The sequence below is a fragment of the Chenopodium quinoa genome, unplaced genomic scaffold, assembly GCF_001683475.1.
Source record: "Chenopodium quinoa cultivar QQ74 unplaced genomic scaffold, ASM168347v1, whole genome shotgun sequence".
In the NCBI taxonomy this organism is placed as follows: domain Eukaryota; kingdom Viridiplantae; phylum Streptophyta; class Magnoliopsida; order Caryophyllales; family Amaranthaceae; genus Chenopodium; species Chenopodium quinoa.
In genome coordinates, this window is record NW_018744626.1 from 286,889 (window position 1) to 311,930 (window position 25,042).

General features: G+C 34.1%; 4 protein-coding genes across 5 annotated transcripts; 1 reads left to right on the forward strand and 3 right to left on the reverse strand.

The window, feature by feature from the left end:
* Positions 1-663: 663 nt before the first annotated feature.
* LOC110700279 (glycine oxidase-like) lies at positions 664-6,290 on the reverse strand. The gene is made up of 10 exons (XM_021877794.1): positions 5,997-6,290; positions 4,773-5,167; positions 3,648-3,797; positions 2,716-2,930; positions 2,524-2,594; positions 2,249-2,411; positions 1,492-1,675; positions 1,208-1,366; positions 1,016-1,104; positions 664-941 (listed from the first exon to the last, which is right to left on the reverse strand). The coding sequence occupies exons 2-10, from the start codon at positions 5,074-5,076 to the stop codon at positions 846-848; spliced, it is 1,431 nt and encodes a 476-aa protein (XP_021733486.1). The 5' UTR covers positions 5,077-5,167; positions 5,997-6,290; the 3' UTR covers positions 664-845.
* Positions 6,291-6,926: 636 nt separating this feature from the next.
* On the reverse strand, positions 6,927-12,371 carry LOC110700280 (poly(A)-specific ribonuclease PARN-like). Its single transcript, XM_021877795.1, has 8 exons — positions 11,434-12,371; positions 9,755-9,885; positions 9,212-9,400; positions 9,028-9,134; positions 8,770-8,886; positions 8,574-8,688; positions 8,263-8,478; positions 6,927-8,138 (listed from the first exon to the last, which is right to left on the reverse strand). The coding sequence occupies exons 1-8, from the start codon at positions 11,769-11,771 to the stop codon at positions 7,489-7,491; spliced, it is 1,863 nt and encodes a 620-aa protein (XP_021733487.1). The 5' UTR covers positions 11,772-12,371; the 3' UTR covers positions 6,927-7,488.
* A 4,924-nt stretch (positions 12,372-17,295) lies between these two features.
* Positions 17,296-20,844, forward strand: LOC110700281 (serine carboxypeptidase-like 20). The gene is made up of 14 exons (XM_021877796.1): positions 17,296-17,573; positions 17,790-17,935; positions 18,089-18,165; positions 18,253-18,375; positions 18,597-18,699; positions 18,782-18,819; positions 18,899-19,000; positions 19,321-19,401; positions 19,487-19,738; positions 19,847-19,912; positions 20,006-20,127; positions 20,226-20,339; positions 20,454-20,499; positions 20,637-20,844. Exons 1-14 carry the CDS (start codon positions 17,416-17,418, stop codon positions 20,718-20,720), a joined length of 1,512 nt encoding a protein of 503 aa, XP_021733488.1. The 5' UTR covers positions 17,296-17,415; the 3' UTR covers positions 20,721-20,844.
* Positions 20,845-21,360: 516 nt separating this feature from the next.
* LOC110700282 lies at positions 21,361-24,524 on the reverse strand. 2 transcript variants are annotated; one of them, XM_021877798.1, is made up of 4 exons: positions 23,190-24,524; positions 22,332-22,512; positions 22,137-22,192; positions 21,361-22,029 (listed from the first exon to the last, which is right to left on the reverse strand). In XM_021877798.1, the coding sequence occupies exons 1-4, from the start codon at positions 24,368-24,370 to the stop codon at positions 21,987-21,989; spliced, it is 1,461 nt and encodes a 486-aa protein (XP_021733490.1). In that variant the 5' UTR covers positions 24,371-24,524; the 3' UTR covers positions 21,361-21,986. The 2 variants fall into 2 exon arrangements, 1 of the variants encoding a protein (XP_021733490.1); XR_002507182.1 differs by having other exon boundaries at positions 21,990-22,029; positions 22,137-22,512.
* Positions 24,525-25,042: the final 518 nt, after the last annotated feature.

Genomic DNA, 25,042 nt, shown 5'->3' on the forward strand with positions numbered 1-25,042 from the left:
CAACTCACATTTATTGTTTGGTGAGGAAATTACACATGTACCCCTCAACTAGTACATGAAAAAACGCATTGACTGGCACAACTCCTTTTTTTTTACACAAATGATAAAAACTAATTTTTATGCATAATAATAAAATTTTTAAAATCATACCACGCACCGAGTCTAATCTAGTTTATTTCCATTGTTAGGATTATCATGTTAGTGTATTAGTTTTATAGATACATATATACACAGTTTTACTAATTCATACTTTGTAGTTTGTGTTTGATTTTTCTTTGCATCAACCTACGATGACCCATTTTAGGGCGAGTAGTGAGACTGAATAACTTAAAGCAATGAATACTAAAAGCATGACGATATCGACGGTTATCTGTTATCGCTTTATTAAACTTCTACTCTATTTAAGTTATTTATTTATTGTTTATTAGTTGTAAGACACTATGTACTTTGAAAAACGTTAGTCGTTATTACGATAGCGGTAATATCTTAATTATTACCTAACTCTATATTTTATAAGGGCAAAAAGTGCATGTTAAAATGAGGAAATTTAATTTCAAAGGTATTACAAAGTCAATGTATTGTATTTACTACTTTTGTTTCATATTTTTTGCATTATTTATTTGTGAGATATAAAATATTTTAAAGCTGCAAAAAATATAAAACAAATATGTAACCCAAAATAAAAGCTATATATACATATATACGAAGTATCTTACAAACCCCATAACTTGAGATAACAAGGTAGCATTTTATGAGAGCCCTCCTAATAGAAACCTTCAATACACAATAAATACCACTATACCAGGCAGACATGCAGCGTTGAATGGAACTTAACTACTAGTTGATCAGCAGCATCGACCTTCAACAGAAAAAGGCTTACAATCAAGTTGCAATGGATTATCCAACACCATGTCGGTGACCATTTCAGCTGTTCCTAAAGCCTGACAATAAAAAATCATTCAAAAGAGTTACATTTCTATCAGTGTATTAAGGCGAGATCAAAGGAGAATATTACCATGCTAAGTCCTCCTCCTTCATGTCCACTTGCAAGGAAAAGATTGGGAATACCAGGTGCCGGGCCAATAACCGGCTTGCCATCAGGCACTGGAGAAGGAACAAGCATATCAGTACAATAATTTGACATAAAAGAATTATTTACAATCTCAGATGGGATTACTTCATCTTGGTATCCTTAAAGATGACTTACTGTAAGGGCGTAATCCAATTCTGACATTCATTTGTTCACTCAAGTTTTTGACTGAGAATTCTTTCAAAGCGGGAAAAAATTGTTGAGCACGTTCCCATATGCGATCAACAATGAATGTATCCAATTCAGTGTTAAATCCAGCAAATTGTCGGCTGCTTCCTGAAGTCATAGGGCAATAGAAGGATGAAATATAAAAACATGCCACATTATTGTGAAGATTATGAAAAGAAAAAAGTGTAACATGAGAAGGCAGTGTAAAATAAACCCAAGAACAAAAAAATTACCAATAAGAAGATTCCCACATGCATCTCTTGTTACAGTCATTGAAACAGACAAGGCTTCGTTACGATCAAGATCAACCCCCTCTGATTCAGATATGACGGATTTTTGATGATCAACATAACCAGCTTCCATTAGACCATGCCTAATATCAAGGTTATCAAAGTTCTCTAGGTTCAAAAGAAAACCCTGTGAACGAATTCTAGAAAAAATAAATAAAGGAAGCATATCTTGCATGGAAAGTAATTTCAACATTTATGAACAAGATAAACTTTAGGGACATGTTATGTACTATCATAACTGGACAGGAGGCCAGAACAAAAAGAGGAATTTGATTGAGAGTTCTAGAAGCAGAACAGCTGATAGATAGGCTAAGTTTTTGACTTGCTTGTTTCACTCTCCCAACGGGTAAACAAAACGAAGAAAACCTTCCAATTTCTGGATTACTTTCTCTCTCCTCATTTTCCCTTTGGTCATAGCAATTATCTTTCATTTTACTGATTTACAAGTAACTCTAGCTTCGCTCTTCATATAGCTGGTTCATTGCAGAATAGGCCAGTACCCACTGAGAAGCAACATGCCAACAATAGGTTTCTAAGCCAATTTGTTACACATCGGATAAACACATGCAAGATTCCAAATATATGCGTAGTAAAACTAATTGGCATCAACACTTAAGTTACATTCATGCTCCAGAGATATCGGTAAGTATTAGCTGCTAGCCTGTTACTAATCTTGTTTCTAATTATCAACAATTCTCACCTTCCGAGGCTTAATGGGAACATGTAATACGATGTGTGAATCCTGAAGCAGCTTGTCCATCAAAGATCCAGTCCAACAACCAGCTGCTATTATAGTTGCTTTTCGGCCATATAATGTGTTCTTTTGAGTTTTGATACCGTCAATTTTTCCTTTTCCATTTGATCTGAATGTATATAGAATATAAGATCATTACATCTCAAATTTCATTTTCATACCACAATATGCTGTTCCTAGTTCTGGAAAGAAAGAAGAAACACTGGAAATTTGGAAAAGACCTTATGAAATGTACAGCTGGATCACGATAGAACTCTGCATATCTGCCTAGGGTCTTAAAGAGCCTGTTACCCTGATAATGAAGGAATGGACCATAACCAATTAAGTCAAGCTATACATTGGTGATAGGTTGTAGAAAAGAAGTAACAACCACCAACAAAATCCTCATCAGGATCTAAGATGACTGCACAAACCTTTTCTATAAATGCCATTGTACGATAAGCATCCAATTGGCAATCATCAGGCAGAAAGGCAGCACCACTTTGCTGGTTAATTCCGAGTTCGGGTTCCTTATTAGCTAGATCATCGTGCGACAAGTACTCTGCCCTTACCCCAGCCTTAGATAGCTCTTGTACACGCCTCTTCAATTGATTTAACTCTGCTTCTGCTCTACCAATTAACAAGCTTCCTAACATAAAAAAGACACCAGCACCATTCATCCAAAGTATAACACAAATAGGCAATACCAATAATCAATATATCAAGTGATGTCACGGCCTTTTTATGCAATATCTAGATTATTAGACACTTAAGTGGAGTCCATGACTTAAAAGGGAGATACACCCACACTTAAAGTTTACACCTGCCCCTTTTTGGCAAGGTATGAGAGATCAGGCATCATACAGATTTACTTCTGAAACTAACAGAGACCTAAAACCATGACAACATAATGAGGGCATATATAAGAAGTTAGCTGCTGCCTAGGGTAGTGATGATTCAGATAAACACCATGCTCAATAAAAATGTCAGTTTACGTACCAATTGAAGCTCAGGAATAATAAAGCTTCAGACTGCCAACGCCATCACCCCCACCTCTTTTCCTCCCCAACACACACACACACAAACAACCCCATAGACAACACAAGCTGGTAAATTTTAATTTGGGACTGTTTAATAATACGGCTTACAAGACTACTTAATGGTTATACAAATGCATATTAGCAATGTTGGCAAGATATTAGGTAATCTGAGTAAGATATTAAGTGGTAGCATCATTTTATGTATTGAATATTCTTATAAGAAATAAGATTGCACATTGCCCATGCACATTAAAATTAAAAGATCTTCAAAAAAATACAACTATACTACAGTAAAAATGGGTAATTAGCATACAAATGTTTAATACCTGTTTTTTTCCAGCCCAATGTTTCCAAGGGATCAAAGCCTTGATCTTGAACATTATCTGCCAACAACTCCCACAATTTTCGGCTTCTCATAGCAAGATCCCATACTTCAGTACCAGGAGTTTTGTGCACCATCCATAAGTAGCCCTGACCTGTAGCAAGTCAATTATCAAGCTACAACGATGAATCTGTGATATCATTCATTCAATCCTAAATTCTAGGCATGTCTATCAATATTAAAATTTTGACAAAAGGATATGACAAGATAAAGGAGCTTCAAAAGAGCTTGGAACTTTGGAAGAATCCTCTACAAGACTAAAGTGAAGTAAACTCAAAAAGTCAAAATAGAAATTCCAAAAGGCCTTATGGGAACGAAAAGAACAGTTATAATGGTCTGTAGCACTAGTTATTAGAATATTAGGTAATAATTCTATAATAGTGCAGGAGTAGAAGTAATTTGTACAAAGTCCTAGATGCTATCTAATTCAATCTGCTTGACTATTCGAGTTCAGGCTCAAATTTTCAAATGTTGGATTTTTGGATTAGATTCTAACTCAAATGTTTGATCAAGTTTTGGTAATGCACAGCTCTCGGAGTCAGGGCACACGTCATGTACTTATATATTATAATCATTCTTTCCATGGCGAGGCAACTAAAAGGCCTAAGCATGCAAACTCTTGATTATATATTTATATATATAATTCAATCATTACGCATATCTCTATTTTAATATTTAGTAAGTTCACTATTATTTTAGGTTCATATTTTGGTTGGATCCATCATGGTCCAAACCTCGCTTCGCCTCTACTCTCCTTGTCCCTAAAAGTATGCACCATTGTTTCACTCTCATAAACTAAAACATAATCCCAATAATTTACTTTATCATCAGCTACACTCAAACATTAAAAAGCGCGTAAATTATACTTTGCCCATACAAATTAGGGAGAAATAGATAAGGTAATTGAACATAAATGTTAATTTTGACACAACATTCATAACAAAATCAACTAACAAGAAATTAAGCATTTAGCTGATCCAACATTGATAATACAACATTATATCACTAAAAATTCTGCAAAATCAAAGAAACAATAAATAAATAAAAGTAGTGGAGGGTAAAAATATACCGGCACCGGTAGCACCGGAGCAGGGAACGGCGGCGTCAACGACGGCGACAGAGAGATTAGAGCGAAGAAGGAGATCTCTGGCAATGCTCAGCCCAATTATTCCAGCTCCAACCACCACTACGTCGAAACTATGGGTTGCGCACACTGCGCAAATCCCTAAATTACCCCCATTTCTGCGTTTGATTTTTCTGGGCGACGGCAAAATTGAGAATAGCTGGTTTTTCTGATTCAATGAAGTGTGAATTTGGTGATTGAATTTCAGGCTAGGGTTAGGGTTTAGGTGAAGTGTTGAAATTCCCGCCATTTTCTGCTCGTTTATCTTGCTGCAAATTTTGAAGCTCCTCTTCTTTGCTAATGGAGTTGGTTAGTTGATGAAGGGCTTGCGATTGGTATAACTGAAAGAATCAACCAAAAGACTTTACATACTTGACTACATGTTAATGTACTATTAGTACTCGATACCAATTACCCCGTAATACATTTACGGAGTTAAGCTAACAATTAGGGACTAAATTAAAAAAAAGTAAAGTATTTCCAAATAAAATAAAAGTAGATTGTGAATATCAACTTTAAAACTCTTTAAAAAAAAAAAAAAATAGCAAACAACAACACAGAAATCCAAAACAAACACAACAACATTCGTCATCCAAAAGCAACAATATCCAACATCCAAACATTGAATCAAGCCTTCTTCGATCATACTGTATCCATCCAATAGTTCAATTTATTTTAAGTTTTTTTTTTTCTCTTCATCAATAAAGTTTTTCAGCGTATGAATTGGTGAAGTCATAGATGTAGTTAAAAATATTCAAATTGATTTTTTTTTTTTTCAAATATTTATTCTAAGGGCATTAATTTGATGTTGATAATTGAATTAAAAAGATGGTTTTCTTACCTTGCATTTTAAGAAATTAGAATAATGTTGTTGGTCCACTATACAATTGCATAAACACAATATTTCTAAATTGGGGTCCCCAAATTGAAGTTCAAAATTCTAAAATACAATTGGAACAAACACATAAATTCAACACTATAACAACATTAAGGAGTAGTTTCAGCATCATTATTCATGAATACCCATAAAATTCTACTACGTCTAAAAAATAAGCCCTAAACCTAGCAATAAATTATGAGAAAAAACCAAAATTGAAGTAAACTAGTTGTACAAGATTCATAGAGAACTTAGTTTTTTTTTTTTAACAAAAAAAAAAATAGATAACTTACTTGTGCTAAGATGCTTGAAAAACCGTTAATAATCTACACCAAAATCGCCTTCAAAGCTTCATTTTTTTTTTTTTTTTTGAAAGGGAGAACAAACAGGGTAGTCGAGGTTGATGATGAAGAGTGGAGTTGAAAAGACACCTTTTGAGTAATTTTTTTTGGAGTAAAAAACTAAAAACACCTAACACAATTTTATAAAAAATAAGTTCTCTTTTGTAAATAATTAAATCAGAACCTAAAATAATTAATGGGCCCCACCACTTAACCATAGTTAATTTTTTCAACTATAATTCTTTCTTAGGTCCCAAAGGGTGAAAGAAAAAAATTTAGGTCCCAAAAGGTGAAAAATAAAAAACTTTAGTCCCTAAACATTACCTTAACTCTACATTTACGTGATACTCCGTATTACATTAGTAGTAAATATATGAATACGAGTACTCAAAGACAAAGTTGATCGTAATAAAATTCATTAAATTATTTTATATTGAGTTAAAATCTCAAGATTCCTATATATTTTTATTTTTTATAAGAGCTAAGAGAGTTGGAAAGTCAATTAAGTTAATAGTTAAAAGAATTTTAAATATATATTTTTTTAACGCTAAATTATGTAGAGGGCCCCCACCCTATCATAGGAATGGGGTTATGACTTGTGAGGAATCGAACCCCCCATCACTTGGGTGGGTGGGGGGAAGATGGAGGGACTAATTATCCCTCTATCTCCTCATTCCTGAATGAAATTCGGATACTGTTATGAGCAAGGACTATATTATTCCAATATGTCACAATTCACAATTAGAATGTGGAATACAATTGATTATGTTCAGCAATCATAAATTTTTGTTCCCTAAAATCCATCAATCAAAATCAGTGCTAAATTTGACTGATTTGCCAAGCAGTTTTGACATTTAAATTTGCAAAAAAATTCAACTTGTATATTCCAATCATGTTACTTGAAATAATATCGGCAATCAAGTATTCAAGTAATACAAGTCCTCCATACATGCCAAACTAAACAATCTTTAATGTGATAGACCACTTGATATCTTCTGAACTGACCCCCCAACACTTGAACTCCCAAGAACAAATTACAATGTTCACTCAGAGAATAAAAAACAAATTAATTATATCAAAATCAAGTGATGTTGTACAAGGAGTATATCCTATCCCACACTAAAGGGGTGATGAAAGAATAAATGAATACCATACAGATTTCGCTGCAATAGCATCAGCATGGTTACTCAGCAAAGAAAGTGCAAGTTGCCGATCAACAGCTGGTCCTTTCACTTCTTCAGGTCCTGAAGTTTTGTAACAGGGTAAGTTCTGTTACCCATCGTCCGTTGAAATCATGATTTCGGGTTCAGAATAATAAGCGTTGGCTTCAGTTTTCTGTCTTGTCAGAGATAGAGACCAAGCACAACACTCACGGTTCAGCATTGGTTTCAGTTTTCTGCCTTGATGGAATAATTGAATATACATAAACCCAATGTTCATATAATTATACATCATCAAGGTTGAGGACAGTATTGTCATCCCACCAGATTTCATATGGGCTTCTTTCATAACTATCAACAGGAAATTGGTCAGCTGACATCATTACTTGGTCCAAAGAATCAGCCAGATTGGAGTCCCATTTGCTCATGTTACACACACATTTGTAAGTTTCGTAATTTGCTGATCTCAGACCCTCAGCAATCAGTTCCATCAAGCCTTCATGGCAAGCTCCTCCAGATCCCATAGCATTGATGAAAGCTCCTGCAAGTCCAGGTTGCCGAAAGGCAACCACTGCACAGCTCTTATCCACTAGTTTGACATCAAACTCTGCAGAGAAAGCTTCATGAGATCTACAAAGGAGTGTTTTCAGATCTCCAGCTGACAAACCGCTCCTGAATCCCCATAGGAAGACTATATCATCGCAGCTCAGTCTTATCATGCTACCTGATGAAATCCTGACATCCTCATCAAAGTTTTCAAGAGGACTACTACACGGGTCAAAAATGTTTGCAAAGTTTTTGAGCACTAAGCTATTGTCCTCATTAATATGTTGCTGACCACGTTTGACTATGGAGTAGAGTTTTGCAAAAAGATGACTTATCTGTAAAACATTATGACCGTGGATCTTCCCTTCATTCATCTCATCTGGTGTACCTGTGTATCCAGTTACAAGTACACTTAGCACTAGTCTCTTAACATTCCAGCAATCACAATAAAATATAGGTCTATGGTTTATGCATAATAATTGCAAACATATAATCATTGAAAAGCAACTTGCCTTTGAGAGGAATATCAATATCAATAGGTGCAAAAAACCGGTTTCTCAAGAAAGATGAAGCTGCAGGCATGTTGTTCATGGTTCCGCTAGGGTTGAATTCATTCATTAAATGGCCCATGTCGATGATATAGGGGAAATAAGAGCTCAAAGAGTGCTTGAACTCGTCAATACTTCGAGGTAGAGAGCTCAGAAACTTTGAGTGAATAAAAGCAAAATCTGTATAAGCAAAATGCTGAAGGTCAACCTTGCAGAAAATTGCATTTAGAAGATGGAAACACATTAAGCTGAAAAGTCCATAAAGCAGCACACACCATCAAGTGAGTTATGTGCAATAACAGGTTTTCCTGAAGCAGAAATCAGATCAATCACTTCTCGAAATCCACGAATATTCTTGACTTGCCCCTCCTCCAGATCTTGAAGTTCTTTCTACAAATATTAAGTACAGCTTTATTCTCCAAAAAAATCTTGACTCCAAAATGCAAGAAAAAGACAATCTTGGATTATTACCTCAAAAAGAATTTTGTCCTCTTTCGAACTTGTCAAAACCATCCGAAGCCCTTGAATGCCCCCACGTTTTGTAGGGATTAACAGAGGGACAATGTCATCAGAGTGTTCTTTCATAAGCTGCAGCATATTGCCGAATTGTAAAAGAGCTCTTAACATATAGCAATATCTATTCCATCATATTATTTAAAATCAGGCAACACACATCCAGTGAATTAGGAACATTGTATGCATAAAGATAAGAATATAAGAATATGCAACCTCAAGGACAAGTTGCACTTGGCGCTCACTGCAAACATCCACGTCAAGACAAGGTCTGGATCCATGTTCACCCAAAACAACTTTTCTCAGAGCTTTGACCAATGGATCTGCAGATTAAAGATGTTCCACTTTCAGCTGAGAAGGGATGAAAAGAATTTTTCTTATAAAGCAGAATCGTGCACACCTTCTTGGAGCCTTTTTGAGTCTTTGCAAGCACTTTTCCAGGTCTTAATTCGTGACCTGATTCTCTCAATATATACAGCATCAGCAACTGATGTGGCTGGCAAAGCTTGTACAGCATTTGCCCTCAGCATTGAATTTCCTGAATGTCGTTTCATACTTGATTCCTGAGCTCTGGATACATATGAGATCCCTATCCACGAATTAAACTGTAATGAATTAATGATGAAAATAATCTATTTGGAAAAATCATGAATCTGGGAAGGGGGTAGTCAATGAGATAATAGAATTATGAGTATGTAATTCTAGAAAAGTACTGCTAGAATATGCAAGTCATCAATACAAACACCCTTTTCTAAACATCTTATGAGATAATGAAACTGCAAAAGCTTTTTCAACAATGTTTTGATCCCTATAACACTAGCAACAATCCTGAACCCTCCATCCTTAGGCCAATACTAGTAATAGAAACACATGAGTATGAGTAAGGGTTTAACAGAGAAATGAAGTATTGCACTTGTGATTTCATTCTTCATCTAGAAATTACCATCATATATGCAGGAATTAAAATCGAAACCGAGTCGAGCCATGGATGTCAAATACGATGTTTGACATGCAAAAGTGTAAGAAGGCACCCCAAATTTCAGTTCATCCCTTGGAAATAGGTGGAAATTATATCTGCAAATCATGAAAAAATAGTAGAATCACGACTTAGGCATCTGTTTCCAAACCAATATAATTTTACATACATAATACAATCCATTCTCAACATGGTTATCCCCAACTCACAGTTTTAACAAGAAAATCCTTGGCCTAAACAAGGACTGCCACATGCTAGGTGATATGAGCTATTGCTCTGCAGCAGCTTATGAACTAAGGGCTGCTAACCTACACATGCAGAGTACATGAAATTATGTCTTAACAATAACTAATAACAACTTGCAAGGAAGGACACTGAGGACCATACTATCGCAACCTCTTTGTTTACGTAAAGATGCCACAGCTGATGATAACCTAAGGTTCCAACTAAGTAATTTGCACCCAAGGATGCCACATTGAAATCGTTTGAACCCATTAACCCAACCATACCAGAGACATGTTCAACTCTTCTCACCATACCAATATACCATACAAGTACTGTCTTTTCTCATTTTAGGTGGACAGGATGCAAATTAAGCTTGAAGACTTCAAATCTTCTGTTATATTATGGCAAATAATTATAAGTGGTCTTAAACAGACGATTAGTTCACATCTCAAGGGAAGCCATGCGCCTTGGAATAATTATCTTTCCGTGAATACAAAATGCAGGAGGTAAAGGTAGAGCATATACCTTTATTCCTAATAGAAGGTATTGAATTCTATAAATAAAAGGCGCAGCTAGAATCCTAGATCCCAGTGAGGCTGTGACCTGTGACCACAGTCTAGTAAACCTTTTTCATGCCAAAGCCCCTAACTAAAGCAGGCAAAGTCATATAGCGCATTTTTAAAATTTATGTACAACTCTTTAAACATTGATGGATGACAATTCCTTGAGTCCTCCTGTGTAGAGAAAAATGTCATCTTCAATTCTTTATGTTGCTGAAACAATTGGCTCTAAAGTACATATTGCATCTTACGCGTAATTGGTGTTTCTAATATTAATGATTAACGTTTCTACACATTTCGTTTTCCACGAATCGAAGTATTCCTCATGATCGATTGATCATCTTCCTTTATCCAAACATATATGCCAAATCCAATGACACCAAAATTAATCAAGCCACATAGTAGCACCAATAAGATTTTCTTCCTAAAACCCTGCCAAAACCCCCAAATCAATAAACCTAAATTAGTGAACCAGTATACAACATTCATACATCAAAACCAGATATTTACAAGATAAACCCAATAAACCCCATAATTATCTAGCTAAACCCATCACCACATTATAAATCCAATCAATCATCAGCAAAACCAATAAACCCCCTAAAAAATTGAAAATTGTAGCTAAAAGTATCACCAATCATTAAAACCCAGAAAACAATCAGCTAAAACCAACTACCCTCAGAAAAGTACACAACCAAAATTCACTTACTTACCATTCAAACATTTGCAAAATCATCAAACCCAGAAAAACTAAAGCAATGACAATCATAAAAACACCAGAAAAAAAAAAAAAAAAAAAAAAAAAAAAAAAAAAGAGGATTTAAACCAAATAAAACAAGAAATAAAGGGAAAAAAACATACGGGTAAGCAGTAAGCTTAGAAGCCCTAAGAGTAAAAGGGCAGATAGCAAACTGAAGAAGCTGAAAATTCTCTGAAGAACGCTTTGCCTTCAAATAGGCGATTTCGGGGGTGTCAAAAGGAAGAACCCTTTGCCATGGCGATGAATAAGAACCAGTTTTTTGCAGACTAACTGCAATAAAATCGGAATTTGAAATGTGGGGCTTCATTTCTTCTAATACTTGACTAAAATTGGACTTTTTAACTTGCTTAATTCTCCATTTTTTGCTGAGATTAGTGTTTTTAACAGTGTTTTCTATTTGAATTGAAGCTTGAGAACAGAACAAACGCTTCTTCATCATTGTAATATTTTTGAGCTGCTGCTGCTGCAATGGCTTCCCGGATTCTCTGGTTTTTTTGGGTTTCTAATGATTTGCAGTCGAATTGAAATGGGTCGGTCCATGTTGATGAGGATGACTTCAGGTTTATCTTATTATTCGTGGATTTTGCATTTGTATTGGGCCTATGGCCTGCCAAGATGTATTGTATCAACCCAAAACGAAAATACCATAGAGGAACAAGATTTTTTTTTTTTTCCTATTAAATGGGGAGGCAAAATTTTGGTTTTATACATTTTGGTTTTATACATTGTGAAATGCAATGGAAATTGAAGGAGATAAGTTATATATGTACAATAATCATCTATATTTGGTTTTTCGAGTGAAACAATGTGATCAAGACTTTGACCTTTATTCTTGGACTGAAGACTGATTCGGACCATATGAGAATACCTGCGCAAGAGAGTATGTTAAATGGCCTCGGGGTGTGTCCAAGGAAACTCATCTGTGCCTAAGTCAGTACGTCTGATTAAAAGCTCAAGGAGAGAATTCAGTGCATGCAAGTATAATATGAAGTATATACCCAACTCTTTAAAATGACCTTCAATAATAATGTGACATACAAAATACTTAGTGTTATTTAGTGATGAAGAGAGCACTTTTCTTGGTTATTAGATCAAATATAATAATTAATAATGCAATTAAACCTAGGTTAAGTAATTAAGTCTCATGTGAGTGATAATGTGATATGATGTATCATCATTTCACTTTGCTAAGTAGAGCAATTAAATTTGTTGAACATCATATTCAAACAGTCAGGCGGTCAAGCCCCTCAGCTTGGACCACTTATTACTCACTATTGCACTACCACTAATTCCACTTTAGATGATGCTATATAGATCTAGCTTTAATCTTGCATATAGTTCCACACAATTCTGAGTGATATGAACACCAAAGATGAGAATATAAGATCGAGGTCACCCTATATGTATGTGCTAATAGATAAATACTAAGGGTCTGTTCTCATACGATTATTTTCAGTTCACTTCAGCTCATAATTTCCTTCTCTTATAAAATATTTATTTTAGTTCAGTTCAACTCTAATAAGTTTAGTTCAGTTCAGTTCAGTTCAATTCAGCTGAGTTCAAACGATGAGAATAGGCCCTTATTATTAGTTAAGTTTTTGTAATTGTGCTAACCTACCTATTACATTACCCTAAAATGCGCTAAGTGAGTAAGATCTATAATAATATTCTTATGTATTAATTAATATTATGTACACATCAGTTTCTGTATTCTCTATAATAAAAAAAAGTACGTGGGATGCTATAAGCAAGATGTAAAATGAAATTTGTTATACTCTCCAACCCATATAATAGACATTAGACAATAATGAAGTGTTACCGTGTTGGATAGACAATAGGCATCGAGTGGTACTCAATACCTAAAACGAGTAAATAAACAAATATCCTAGATTCTAGTAGCAATAAATTGTAGCTAGACTTTGGATTTATGTATATGATGAATGGAAAGCCAATAATATAAATGAGGTAAGTTGGGATGTTGGCATGTTGCTTAAGCATACAGGCTCATCATCCCACAGGTCAGGGCGTGTAGCAGTGACCAACAAAATTGGTTGTTAGAATGTGCTTATTCACTTTAACCAATTTATTTCCCATTTGAGTATTCAATATCCTTTTTTTTATTGAATTTTTTTCGATCAATCTACTGAAAATTTACTACAACTTGCATTGGTGATACCCATATAATCAATTATCAGCCAAGAGTGGCCAATTCTTGTTCTTTTTGTCATAGAAGATAATATAATTTTCTGAGGTGTATGGGAGCTTATGTATCAAGTTATGTAAAATCATTTTTTTTTCTTTTTAATAAAAGGAAAGCATTCCATCACTTATTTTTTTTATCTTACCACATTGAGATTTTTTTGTATTTTGTTTCAATCAATCTATTAGTACATCCTTTACATAAAGAGACCACTACAAGAAAAATCTCTTTTCGTAGCGATTATTTCGTAGCGATTGTACATTCGCTACAATATGCAAGTATGTTTGTGATATAATTAAGGATATCGTATCATTTTTACAATCGTCATGGTTTTCCCATATAAATCAATACGGAAAACATAATAATACATATCCACACTATTTTTACACATTTATATAATTTTGAGAAATCGTATCATTTACAATCGCCACTAAATCCTAAAAATTGATACGAAAAGCCTTTTCAACACTAGATATATAAATATTGTTTGACAAAAATACATAAAATATGTCATAGCATATTGGTGAAACATTTAATACAAAAGTTTGAGGTTGCAAGTTCGAATCTTGTAAAGATAATACGCATGTTTTTTTTTTTAAGAAAATGAGTTTAACATTAATAGCGATTGTAATCGCAACAATAATCACCACAATTGGATGGAGTTTTTCGTATCGATTATTGAGGCCAACCCCAGCGATATTGAAAACCACTACTAAAGGCTAAGGCAATAGGGGATATTATATCGAATGACCATTCGTTGGGAAAACTTTTTATTGCAATTACAATCGATACTAAAGGTTAAAATAATCGCTACGAAAAGGTTATTTTCTTGTAGTGGACCTTTAGTGATTTATGTATCTTTCCGGATTAAAAAGAAAATATTCAAATATATATATATATATATATATATTAGCAGAAAAAAAATTACTAGTAATAAGCAACTCCATCCATTCGATTATGATACCTTCAATAAAGTAATGGGAGTATACTTTTTTTGAAAAAAAAAAATAGCAAAGTAGTGAAAATTATGTAAAACTTGCATTTGATTTTTTTTTTTTTTTTAATTTTACAACGCAACACAACCACACAACTATTAAATGTTTTCGAAAAATCATCTCATATCATTTTCAATTACAAAATGCTAAATAATTTAATATATTTACGTAACAAGTTGTCTAACAACTATTCTAAAACACAAATAACTTTTTATAAACTCAACTTACTTTCTACCCGCCCATTAGATGTCAACTTAGTGATTTAAAGTCCTAGAAGTAGTATACTAGTATGTACTTAAGATTTATTGGGATCAAATCTCTTCGATCTAAATCATTACATATGTAGCTTTTTTTAACCGTAAAAAAAAATACTTAACTCCAACTCGAATCTAAACCTTGATAGCATCATGATGAATTGGGTGAAATTGGAGCACCTTCCTTATCTACCAAAACTTGAGTAGACACTCTATAAAGTATTTGGTACGCATCAGCAATTCACCACAATATTTGCATGGTAGGAATTGGAGGAGGTAAATCAAATATGTATTAATGTATTTATGTATGCATCTAATGCGAGCGATTTTAGCTTACGAAATGCTAACTTCATAATTGCACTTCACGTCATCACTCCCTTGTTCATCCATTGGTTGAGTACATAATAGTATAAACTATAAATGGGTCTCTAATAGTTGTATTATTATATAATTAAAATAAAAGCTAATTATAAATTTATAATAATACAAATTCAGAATATTCATGTGTTTTTGACGTTGACCTTTATGGATAAATTGGCTGCTTTCTAGCTTTGATAATTTCTTTTGGGACACTCATTCAAAGTCGAAAGCAAAACAAATTTTTTAAAAGTTAAATCTTTCCCTTTTTATTTTTATTTTTATTATTATTATTTATTTATTTATTGGCAACTCTACTCTGCTATTGAACAAAACAATAATACTCGTATTCTGTTGCTTTGTACTATGTGGTACTGAGTAATAAACACATTAACGTTTGCAATTAGAAGTATAAAAACTTTCTTATATGACTAAAATTCTAGAAACATGGCAATAGTTTTCATAAATTTAATTTAGTTGATGTTGTGATTTGTGAATACTCTTAAGTCTTAAAGAGTTCAAGTTGTGATCAAAACTAGCAAGCTGGCCATATTCACAACACTTGCGCACCCATGCGGAATCTAGTTTGGGGGTGCGTAACCTAGCATGTTGGAAATTAAATATTGGCATGTTGCAAGAGGTGTTTTTTTTTTTTTTTTTTGAGTGTTTAGAGAGCCACAAGGGCGGAATGAGAATCGATCGCATGATCTCTGGAATCGAGAAGAAAGCTCTAACCACTTTAGACATGTCTCACTCTCTTGCAAGAGGTTATGATAGTACGTAGTAGTATTAAGCATGTAAATACAATTCTTTATACAAGTAAAATATAAACGATGGATAGTAACCACTTTGTTCGGGCTTAACTAGATTTTAAACCCGTATAATGTACAAATGTTTAAGTAAAATTGATCTGATCAAATATTTCAAAATTTTGGTTATTCTTTATGAGTTGAAATAATTATTTGCCTTGTGTGTTGACGGTTGAACTTGAACTCACACTTAACTAACACCTAGAGTTATATGTTCATATAAGCCATATTAAGGATCCAAGAAGTTAATTAAGTTAATATGGAAAGCTAGTATTATATGTCATTATAAGAGTAGGATGCATAATGAAAATTACTAAAAGTAGTCCATAAAAATAAATGAATTGCTTAGACAATTTGATATGACATACGGAGTACGTGATATCGATCAAATTTTAACACTACAACTGACAACTCTTTTCAGCCCACAAATAATTTTTCATTTGAATTTTTATGATTGGTAAAAAAACCTATATAATCCGTATTAAAATGCACTTGTGAAGTTGTGAATTGTGATGAGTTGTGCACCAAATGATCGTCTTAAAAAAATATACATTTGGGTTTTAAAAAAAAAAAAAAAACATTTGGAGTCCATGATAATATGAAACGCGGCAAATGACAACTTAATAACAAATTAACAAGTATTTAGTTTTAGAAGTGGATCATCATAATTATTTAATGTTATAAATTAGTATGTATAACGTAGCAAATATAGTAGCAAAATATATTTACTTCCACGTCCAATAGATCCCTACATTATTTCCATTAACCAATCCTCCACATGTACAATTTTCATTGAGTTTAAATAATTTTTAGTTTTTTTTTTTATTTTTTTTATTTTTATTATTTTTATTTTTATTTTTATTTTTATAATGGCTTAGTGTATTTTATTCTATATAAGATATTTTTTTCTTATTTTTATTAAAGCTTATTTTTACTTTTTTGCAATTGTATTTGTTCTTTGATTAATATTATTAATGTGAAATTATTTTTGTTAAACATTTATTTTTTACAAATATTTTTACTAAACTTAACCTATTTTTTAGTTATTTTAAACGGACATTAAATTAAGAGTTTACTTAAATAGATACAAGGAGATATTTTAAAAACTTCTGGTTAATCATGATATATATATATATATATATATATATATATATATATATATATATATATATATATATATATATATATATATATATATATATTTAAAAAAAAAACATTTTGGGTTAAAATGTTTAATCTTAATTAATGACCCTATCCTTGACTTCTAAGCAACAGCAAACAAAATCCAAACCAATAAGCACACGTTTTGGGGCAATCCATCCATCACAAACTCTACTATAAATTTGTCAATCATAATTCACCTTCAAATGGTTCATATTTCACAACAAAAAAAAACCCACCTTTTTCTCTTCGTTTCTCTCTTTTCTATATTGATTCTTGTAGAAAACGAGAGAAACTCTGAGCTGCCATGGCTAAACCTTGTCATTATATTCTTAATCACATATTAATACCAATTTTAATGGTGTTTTTTCTCTGTTTTATAATTACTGAATCTGCCCCTCAAAGTTCTATTGTTACTCAACTTCCTGGATTTAATGGCACTTTTCCCTCCAAACACTACTCTGGGTATTGATTTATCATTGCTTTAATATAATTTTCCCATTTTTCTATTTTAATTTTAATTTGCTCTGTTTATTTATAATTTAATCTGCTATTTGACTTGTAGTCAAATGAATGAGGAATGACTAAATGAGTGTGGTTTTTTTGTTTGAAATGAAAAACTGTTATGGTAAATTTTGAGTATTTCTTGATATGTTGATGTTGTATAAATGATGTGTTAAGGTATGTGACAATTGATGAGAGTCACGGGAAGAAATTGTTTTACTACTTTGTTGAATCAGAGAGAAACCCATCAGAGGATCCTGTTGTTCTTTGGCTTAATGGAGGACCCGGATGCTCGAGTTTAGATGGCTTCGTGTACGAGCATGGTACGGGTTTTAAACTAGTTAAACAATACGTTCTGTTGTTACAACTTAAGGTTATTTTATTTTTCAAATGTTATGAATTTGGTAAAGGTTAATATTCACTGATGAATACTGTCTACGTGAATATGAATTAGTTTTTTTTACTGTGCATCTCAGGTCCTTTCAATTTTGAGGCAGCAAAGACAAAAGGAGGCTTGCCAAAGTTGCATATTAATCCATACAGCTGGTCTAAGGTCATAATCGGCCTCGTGTTATCTTATCAATGTGCATAGATTAGTCATTTAATTCGTCGTTTGGAAATTAATTTGATGTTATTACAGGTTTCCAATGTTATATACTTGGATTCTCCAGCAGGAGTTGGGTATTCTTATGCACAAAACATTAGTGAGTATGATACCGGGGACCTTAAGACCGCCTCTGATACCCATACATTCCTGCTCAAGGTACATTTCAATTTAGGCTTTAATGTGATGAATTTGGTTGATATTATAATCTCTTGGTATCTTGATCGTTATGGTATCATATATTATATTGCTGAAATATTTTTGATATTATTATGATATCCTAATGATCATGATACCAAGAGATATATGATATCTCATAATATATATCTAATTAGATAATTGGATACTTAATCCTGATGCTGCTGATATGGTGTGTGCAGTGGTTTGATATCTATAAAGAGTTTGTTGCAAACCCATTTTTCATCGCGGGTGAGTCTTATGCTGGGATTTATGTGCCAACCCTTGCTTCAGATGTTGTGAAAGGTAAATTTTCCTAAGATTTGTGAGAACATGATCGTGACATTCCATTTTATACAAAGGGTAATAATAATGTCTTGGTATGCAGGACTTGATGCCGGTGTAAAGCCTGTTATCAATTTAAAGGTAATTGAAGTTTGTAACTTGGTGCATTGAAAGATGGATTCATGTCCAATTTTTAATACCTTGTTGTGTTGGTGTACAGGGTTATTTGGTAGGAAATGGTGTTACAGATGAAACCTTTGATGGAAATGCTTTAGTGCCTTTTGCACATGGAATGGGCTTGATCTCTGATCAATTATATCAGGTACACAGTTTTCATCTATGTCGGAAACTATCCCTGTCCTCATCTTTATTGACTCAACAATAATTCAGATCTTACCATGATACTACTGTAAATGTTACATGAAGTTTTTCGTAGTCATTTACAGCAAATGTTAGCATTCTCACATCATTTATTTCAAAGGAAATCTTCCTACTGAACTAAACAAGTTACAAAGTTGTTTCATAATTTGCAAGAAAACCTGGCTAGCATTGCAGAACTTGTTCGTTTATCCTTTTTTTAAATAAGGATAATCATACCAAGAAAACATCTGTTGGCTGACAAATTATAGTATAAATCTGCAGGAGGTTGTCACTCAGTGTGAAGGAAACTATTACAATCTGAAATCTGATAGTTGTGATGCCTTGCTTTCAAAAGTTAACCAGGTTATTTTACTTTTTAAATTCTGGAAATTTATTATATACATTGATTTGGTTAGGTTTCTTCTTAATGCATTTTGATCAACTGCAGGATGTTGATGGATTGAATATATATGATATTCTGGAGCCTTGTTATCACTCCCCTGACTCAGATATGCAGAGTACTGCTCATCTAAGACTACCTTCGAAAATTTCCAGCTTCAAGGCATTAGGAGAAACTGAAAGACCTCTTCCTGTGAGGAAAAGAATTTTTGGCCGTGCTTGGCCCCTCAGAGCTCCTGTGAGAGATGGACATGTTCCTACCTGGCCGGAACTTGCTAACAGCGCTTCTGTTCCTTGCATTGTAAGTTAGCAATAACAGTTCTTTGATGAAATTTTGTACTAAATTGCATAGTACTATACAAAGGACTCATTTTTAATGTGTATATATGCAAAAATTTGAAATATATAGAATGATGAAGTTGCAACTTTGTGGCTGAATGACAAGGCAGTGAGAAAAGCAATCCATGCTGAAGAGGTAAGACTACACACCCTTCTCCTTTCTCTGCCAAAGAGATACAAATAAGTATTTTTAAATGTTAAACTCATTATTCTTTTGATAATGCTCCAGGAAAGTGTGTCGGGTCCCTGGGAACTTTGCACAGGCAGGATTTCATTTAGCCATGATGCTGGAAGCATGATTACATACCATAAGAACCTCACTTCTCGAGGTTATCGAGCCCTCATATACAGGTTAATCAGCTTTTTGATATCTATTAGTGAGATTATTAAATATATATCAGCATAATTGTACTGAATGTAGTTTTTTCAATTTTTTGTCAATCTGACAGTGGAGACCATGATATGTGTGTTCCATACACTGGGAGCGAGGCATGGACAAAATCTGTTGGGTACAAAGTAGTAGATGATTGGAGGCCATGGGTTTGCAATGAACAAGTTTCTGGGTGAGTCTCGGTCTTCAGACTTTGTGATTATAATATACTGATGGCATTGTATGTTAAACAAGTTTCTTTAGTTTACAGTGGTAATAAAATTAACTGCTATTCATTATAATGCAGGTTCACACAGGGGTATGAGAAGAATCTCACTTTCCTTACTATAAAGGTTGGTCCATGCAGCTATTTTTAGCTAATTACACAAGATTTTTAAAAGTTTTAAATAGTTGCAGTTATTTTTAGCATGAGTAACACATGAATTCTTTAATATGAGTCTGATTGCAACATGGAACATTTCTGGTGCAGGGGGCAGGACATACGGTACCAGAATACAAACCGCGAGAAGCACTGTACTTTTATAGCCAGTTTCTGGCAGGGAAAAGTATATAAAATATTTCATGTTAATGAGAGTTAAAGTTGATTCATCTGACAAATAAACTTCTGTAGGATACAATTTGAAAGAAATATATATGGTCATGAATCTTAAATGCATAATTGTGTATGTATCTGTTAACTTTGTTGGCTTCTGACTCTGTTAAAATTTTTGCTACTCTTGCTGATATTACATTGGAGACTCGAGACATGTCCTACATTATAAAAATAAAAAAATAAAAAAAAAGAACGTCTGCAATTTTGACAGAAAGGATAAATCTGAAAACCTAGGAAGATAGAAATACAGTACAAGGTTATAAATAGAACAATCAGAAAATTGTAGTGGTTTTGGTAACATATCATTTGGTTCTACATTTCTGTCCATTTCTACTTTGAAAATGCGCGTTTAGTTATGTTGTTACATTGCAACATAGCTATGTAAGTCTTTTGCAAAATCATTTCATTAAGAGCAGATTTAGATAAAAGAGCTATTAGCAGTTTAACAGGAGAACTACTGCTTACAGATGATCAGTGTTTTTATTTTAAGACATTCAGCCTGGCTTAACTGACAACACAAGATGAAATAAGCATCTAATGATGATATTCATGCCTTTCTATGCTTCCACAAAAGATTAAGGCATTTTGCACCAAGAAAATATAAATGATAAAGACATTTAAATAAGCAAGGCAATTTAAGTAGCTTTGTTCAAAAAAAGTAGCCTGCAATTTGTAATAACTAACACAGTATGTTTCCTGAAACATAACTAAAGATTCTCTGAAATACACTACAGAAAATTGCATTATCAAATCAGAATAATCCCTCTCCCAGGCTTTGATCAAGATTTATTGGCTCCGGAATAGAAATTTTTGCAGACAAACAGGCTCTTCTCTCCTCTAGTTCTTGCTTCACTTGAGCAGTGCGAGCAAGGAAATCTCTTTCCTCTTTATCAACCTGAGCTTTCTCCTTGTCAATAGCCATCAAATACTCAATCAGAGGCTTGTTTTTGTGCAGGGCCAAAGCCCTTTGAACAAAAGGAACTAACCAGCCTACCGACAATCTTGCACAATGAAGGTCATACAGAACGGATTCTAGGTCCTTAGCTAAGGAATCAGTCAAGGTCCTAGCTGTAGTATTTTGAAGAGTGATTATGAGCTTTGCCAGTGATTCTAAGGCACAGGTTAACATGTCTTTGCTTTGTACTGTATACTTTCCAACTAGGATGTCATGCTTGTTCCAAATGAGTTGCAAAGTTGACAATAGGTTGGGCTTGATGTCTAGTGATTCTAAGCTTTGAAACTTGTGATTTGACTCGCAATCCTTCGAAGCCTACAACACCAAAGAAGAGAAACCGAAAACATTATTCCTTGAAATTTCCGTGTAAGATTTTTATAGAGATGCTTGCATAAAATCCTGAAGGAAAAAAGCATGCTTACCAATACTGATGGAATTTCAGGTGTAGTTTCTGCAGCAGAAGCTTTCTTTGACGTATCTGGTGCATTGCATGAACAAAATCAAGTCAGAAATAAGGGAAAAAAGAGGCATTTACAATAACATAACATGAAAAACAAGCGAACTTGGGCTGTCAAAAAGGTTGAATCATCAGATTGGGGGATGGTTGGTGAAGTTACCTTCCTCATGCTTTTTATCAGAACCAGGGGGTGGGAGGTAGGTTTTGCTTTTGCTGCAGAGTCTGATGTGCTTTGTTCCTTGGATTTTGGTGCACGCGAGGGAGTCAAGACATGTTCGTGTGAAGACGTGCCACCTTGGTTGCCTGTACCAGGTTCCATCATTGCATCTTCCTCAGGTTCACTTCATAAATATGCAAAGATGAAGTAGAAATGTCAAGTTTAGCAGTTAATCAGGCATATGTCTATGCAGACAATGGTTCTCTCATTTAACAGGATTAAACTTAAATTTCTCTGAACTATAGAGTAAATGTGCTATCCCAAAATAACTGTCCAGCTGCATCTTATACATACTACTGCACACTAATAAGTCTCTTTACCTCAGTTCTTACCTTATCAACCTTAAACAAAGCTGTAAGACACAAGTGATGCATTGTCCGATCCAACGAAAGAAAAGGGTAACACATACCATAGCATATTAGCATTACTAGACAATTTATCAAGTAATATTTCAGCTGTATAAAGCTTAATTACAATATCTGAAAGTAAAATCTTTATTCCCTCTTTAAAAAATACAGTTAATTCAAATCATCTGCACATATACACTATAATTATTACACACCACAACAACAATGATAATTCAGCATGATTCCTACTTGTATAATATATGATCATCTTAGTTTATGTACTATGTTTGGTTAGTGGGTTTAATTTTTTATTCTCCTAAGAAATAGCTTCTGCATCCTGGCTGAATATCCGTTCAAATAAGTTTCGCAAAAGCAAACACAACTCCAAAATTGAAAATATATCTTCACAAAAACCTTGAATTACTTTTGGACTTTAAAGACTAAAATTGATCACCATTGAGAGTGTGATGGAGATGAAGTTGATTGAGCCTGCAAAACCCAAGACGGCGGAGAATAAAAGTCAAGAGGACTGCCCGGGGAACCCACAGTCAGTATGGAATCATCATGATCATGCTCTCCCAACTTAAAATACTGAATCTTCTCTTCAACAACCTTAGATTCACCGGGTTTACTATAGGGACGAAAGGCGCTGTTGGAGAAGATAATGCAATTTCCAAGCTCAAAACCAGGAAATTCAGCAGCTGAAACAAAGAAACTACTCGATTTCAAAACAAACAACACCTTAGGATCGTAATCATCCCCAAAACTCTCAACCTTAACCCAACTCCATGACTTCTTATCAGCGAATTTACACAACTTATAAACTTTGATCAAATCATTACTTCGCCTAATCAAAAACATATCCCCAGATGACTTTAATCCCACAAGACGCTTCCTCGATCCCTTGCTTACACAATCCGGCTTAATCACCGGCTTTTCGACTAGGGTCTTAAGTACAGCAAATTGATTAGTAAACATCCTGTACAACTTCCCAACTCTATCAATCACATAATTTACACCACAAAAACACACTACATCATCGAACTTGTCAAGCGAACCATACGAAATATCAAACCAAGGCAACTCCGTTCCATACCGAAACTCCGGCCTAACCGCAGGAGACCCCCCTAACTGCCCCCCTCTAAACAAAACCAACAACGAACCATCATCGACACCGGTCGGAACACTTTGATCATCAAAAAACGGCAGCACTTTATCATGACAAAACAGAGCCCTTGAAGGGTTACACTTATCCTTTTCATCAGCCATATGGTAATCAACAACAACACAACGCGGCCGAAACCGGTCTAGGCTAAAATTCTCAGGAATATCAGGCAGTAGATCACCGGAAAGAGGATGGCAGAATTGGAATTTCCCTTTAGTGATCTCAACGGAGGTGACTAGCCATGGTGGGCCAGAGACAGGTGGTCGGAGGAGGAAAACAGAGGATGAAAACAGAGTTTCCAAACCCACATCGTACGGTAAGAGGGCGGAGATTGCGGTGGCTCCACGCCATTTTTTACAAACTGATTTGAAGTTTTGTAGATCTTGTTTCTTTCTAAGGCGTTTCGCAATCGATCGGAGAATCTCCACCGGAAGGTCCGCCCAGAGTATTTGCCGGCGAGAATTTCGCATATTAGTACAAAAAAGAGTTGATTTTGGTTTCAATTCAAAGAGTTGAGCTTGAGGTTTAATGGAGGAGAGAGAAAAAATGATGAACAAGAATTATTAGTGTTAAGGTTAAGCATCTCCGTCTCTTCGTATTGGTTGTTGACTTGTTGTTTTTATCTTCCCGCGAAAAAACTATGTTTTTCGCGCGCAATATGAATGTTTGGTAATAGGGTTGGCCCAAAAGCAGCTCATTTGGGCCTAGCTTGAATTTAATCAACCTAAGTGAATAAAATACATCATACTACATAGTTTTCAAGCCATGTTCGGTTTTTAAAATTTTCGTAAATTAGAATATACAGTAAAAGTTTTCTAGAGAAATATAACATAATAGTTAATTATATGTAATAAATAGTCAAAAAAAAATTATAATAATAATAAATATAATGAATTTTCTAAGAAAATTAATAATAAATAAATATAATGAATTTTCTAAGGAAATTAATGCTTAAAAAAAAATTACCCTAAAAAAAACTCTAGTTCAATTGGGAGTACTAGTAATATTCTACTTAGGGATGTCAGTGGGGCGGGTCAAGTAGGAGACCCGCCCCATCCCCGCCCCAATGGGGCGGGGATGGGTCTCGGTTTGGCGGGTGGTGGGGCGGGGATGGGGATAAAAATCATACCCGCCATGGGTGA

What these genes read in the sequence shown, in the direction of transcription:
- LOC110700282 (XM_021877798.1), bottom strand. Translation starts at nt 24,370, where the DNA reads ATGCGAAATTCTCGCCGGCAAATACTCTGGGCGGACCTTCCGGTGGAG. An exon ending in TCTCCATCACACTCTCAATG is followed by an intron (nt 22,513 to 23,189) that starts GTGATCAATTTT and finishes ATATTTATGAAG; the next exon opens with TGAACCTGAGGAAGATGCAA. An exon ending in TGATAAAAAGCATGAGGAAG is followed by an intron (nt 22,193 to 22,331) that starts GTAACTTCACCA and finishes GCAATGCACCAG; the next exon opens with ATACGTCAAAGAAAGCTTCT.
- LOC110700281 (XM_021877796.1), top strand. Translation starts at nt 17,416, where the DNA reads ATGGCTAAACCTTGTCATTATATTCTTAATCACATATTAATACCAATT. An exon ending in ATCCATACAGCTGGTCTAAG is followed by an intron (nt 18,166 to 18,252) that starts GTCATAATCGGC and finishes ATGTTATTACAG; the next exon opens with GTTTCCAATGTTATATACTT. An exon ending in AGCCTGTTATCAATTTAAAG is followed by an intron (nt 18,820 to 18,898) that starts GTAATTGAAGTT and finishes GTTGGTGTACAG; the next exon opens with GGTTATTTGGTAGGAAATGG.
- LOC110700280 (XM_021877795.1), bottom strand. Translation starts at nt 11,771, where the DNA reads ATGATGAAGAAGCGTTTGTTCTGTTCTCAAGCTTCAATTCAAATAGAA. An exon ending in CTCAAAAAGGCTCCAAGAAG is followed by an intron (nt 9,135 to 9,211) that starts GTGTGCACGATT and finishes TTTAATCTGCAG; the next exon opens with ATCCATTGGTCAAAGCTCTG. An exon ending in TATTGATATTCCTCTCAAAG is followed by an intron (nt 8,139 to 8,262) that starts GCAAGTTGCTTT and finishes CTGGATACACAG; the next exon opens with GTACACCAGATGAGATGAAT.
- LOC110700279 (XM_021877794.1), bottom strand. Translation starts at nt 5,076, where the DNA reads ATGGCGGGAATTTCAACACTTCACCTAAACCCTAACCCTAGCCTGAAA. An exon ending in ATTGGGCTGGAAAAAAACAG is followed by an intron (nt 2,931 to 3,647) that starts GTATTAAACATT and finishes TTTTTATGTTAG; the next exon opens with GAAGCTTGTTAATTGGTAGA. An exon ending in CAATGGCATTTATAGAAAAG is followed by an intron (nt 2,595 to 2,715) that starts GTTTGTGCAGTC and finishes CTTCATTATCAG; the next exon opens with GGTAACAGGCTCTTTAAGAC.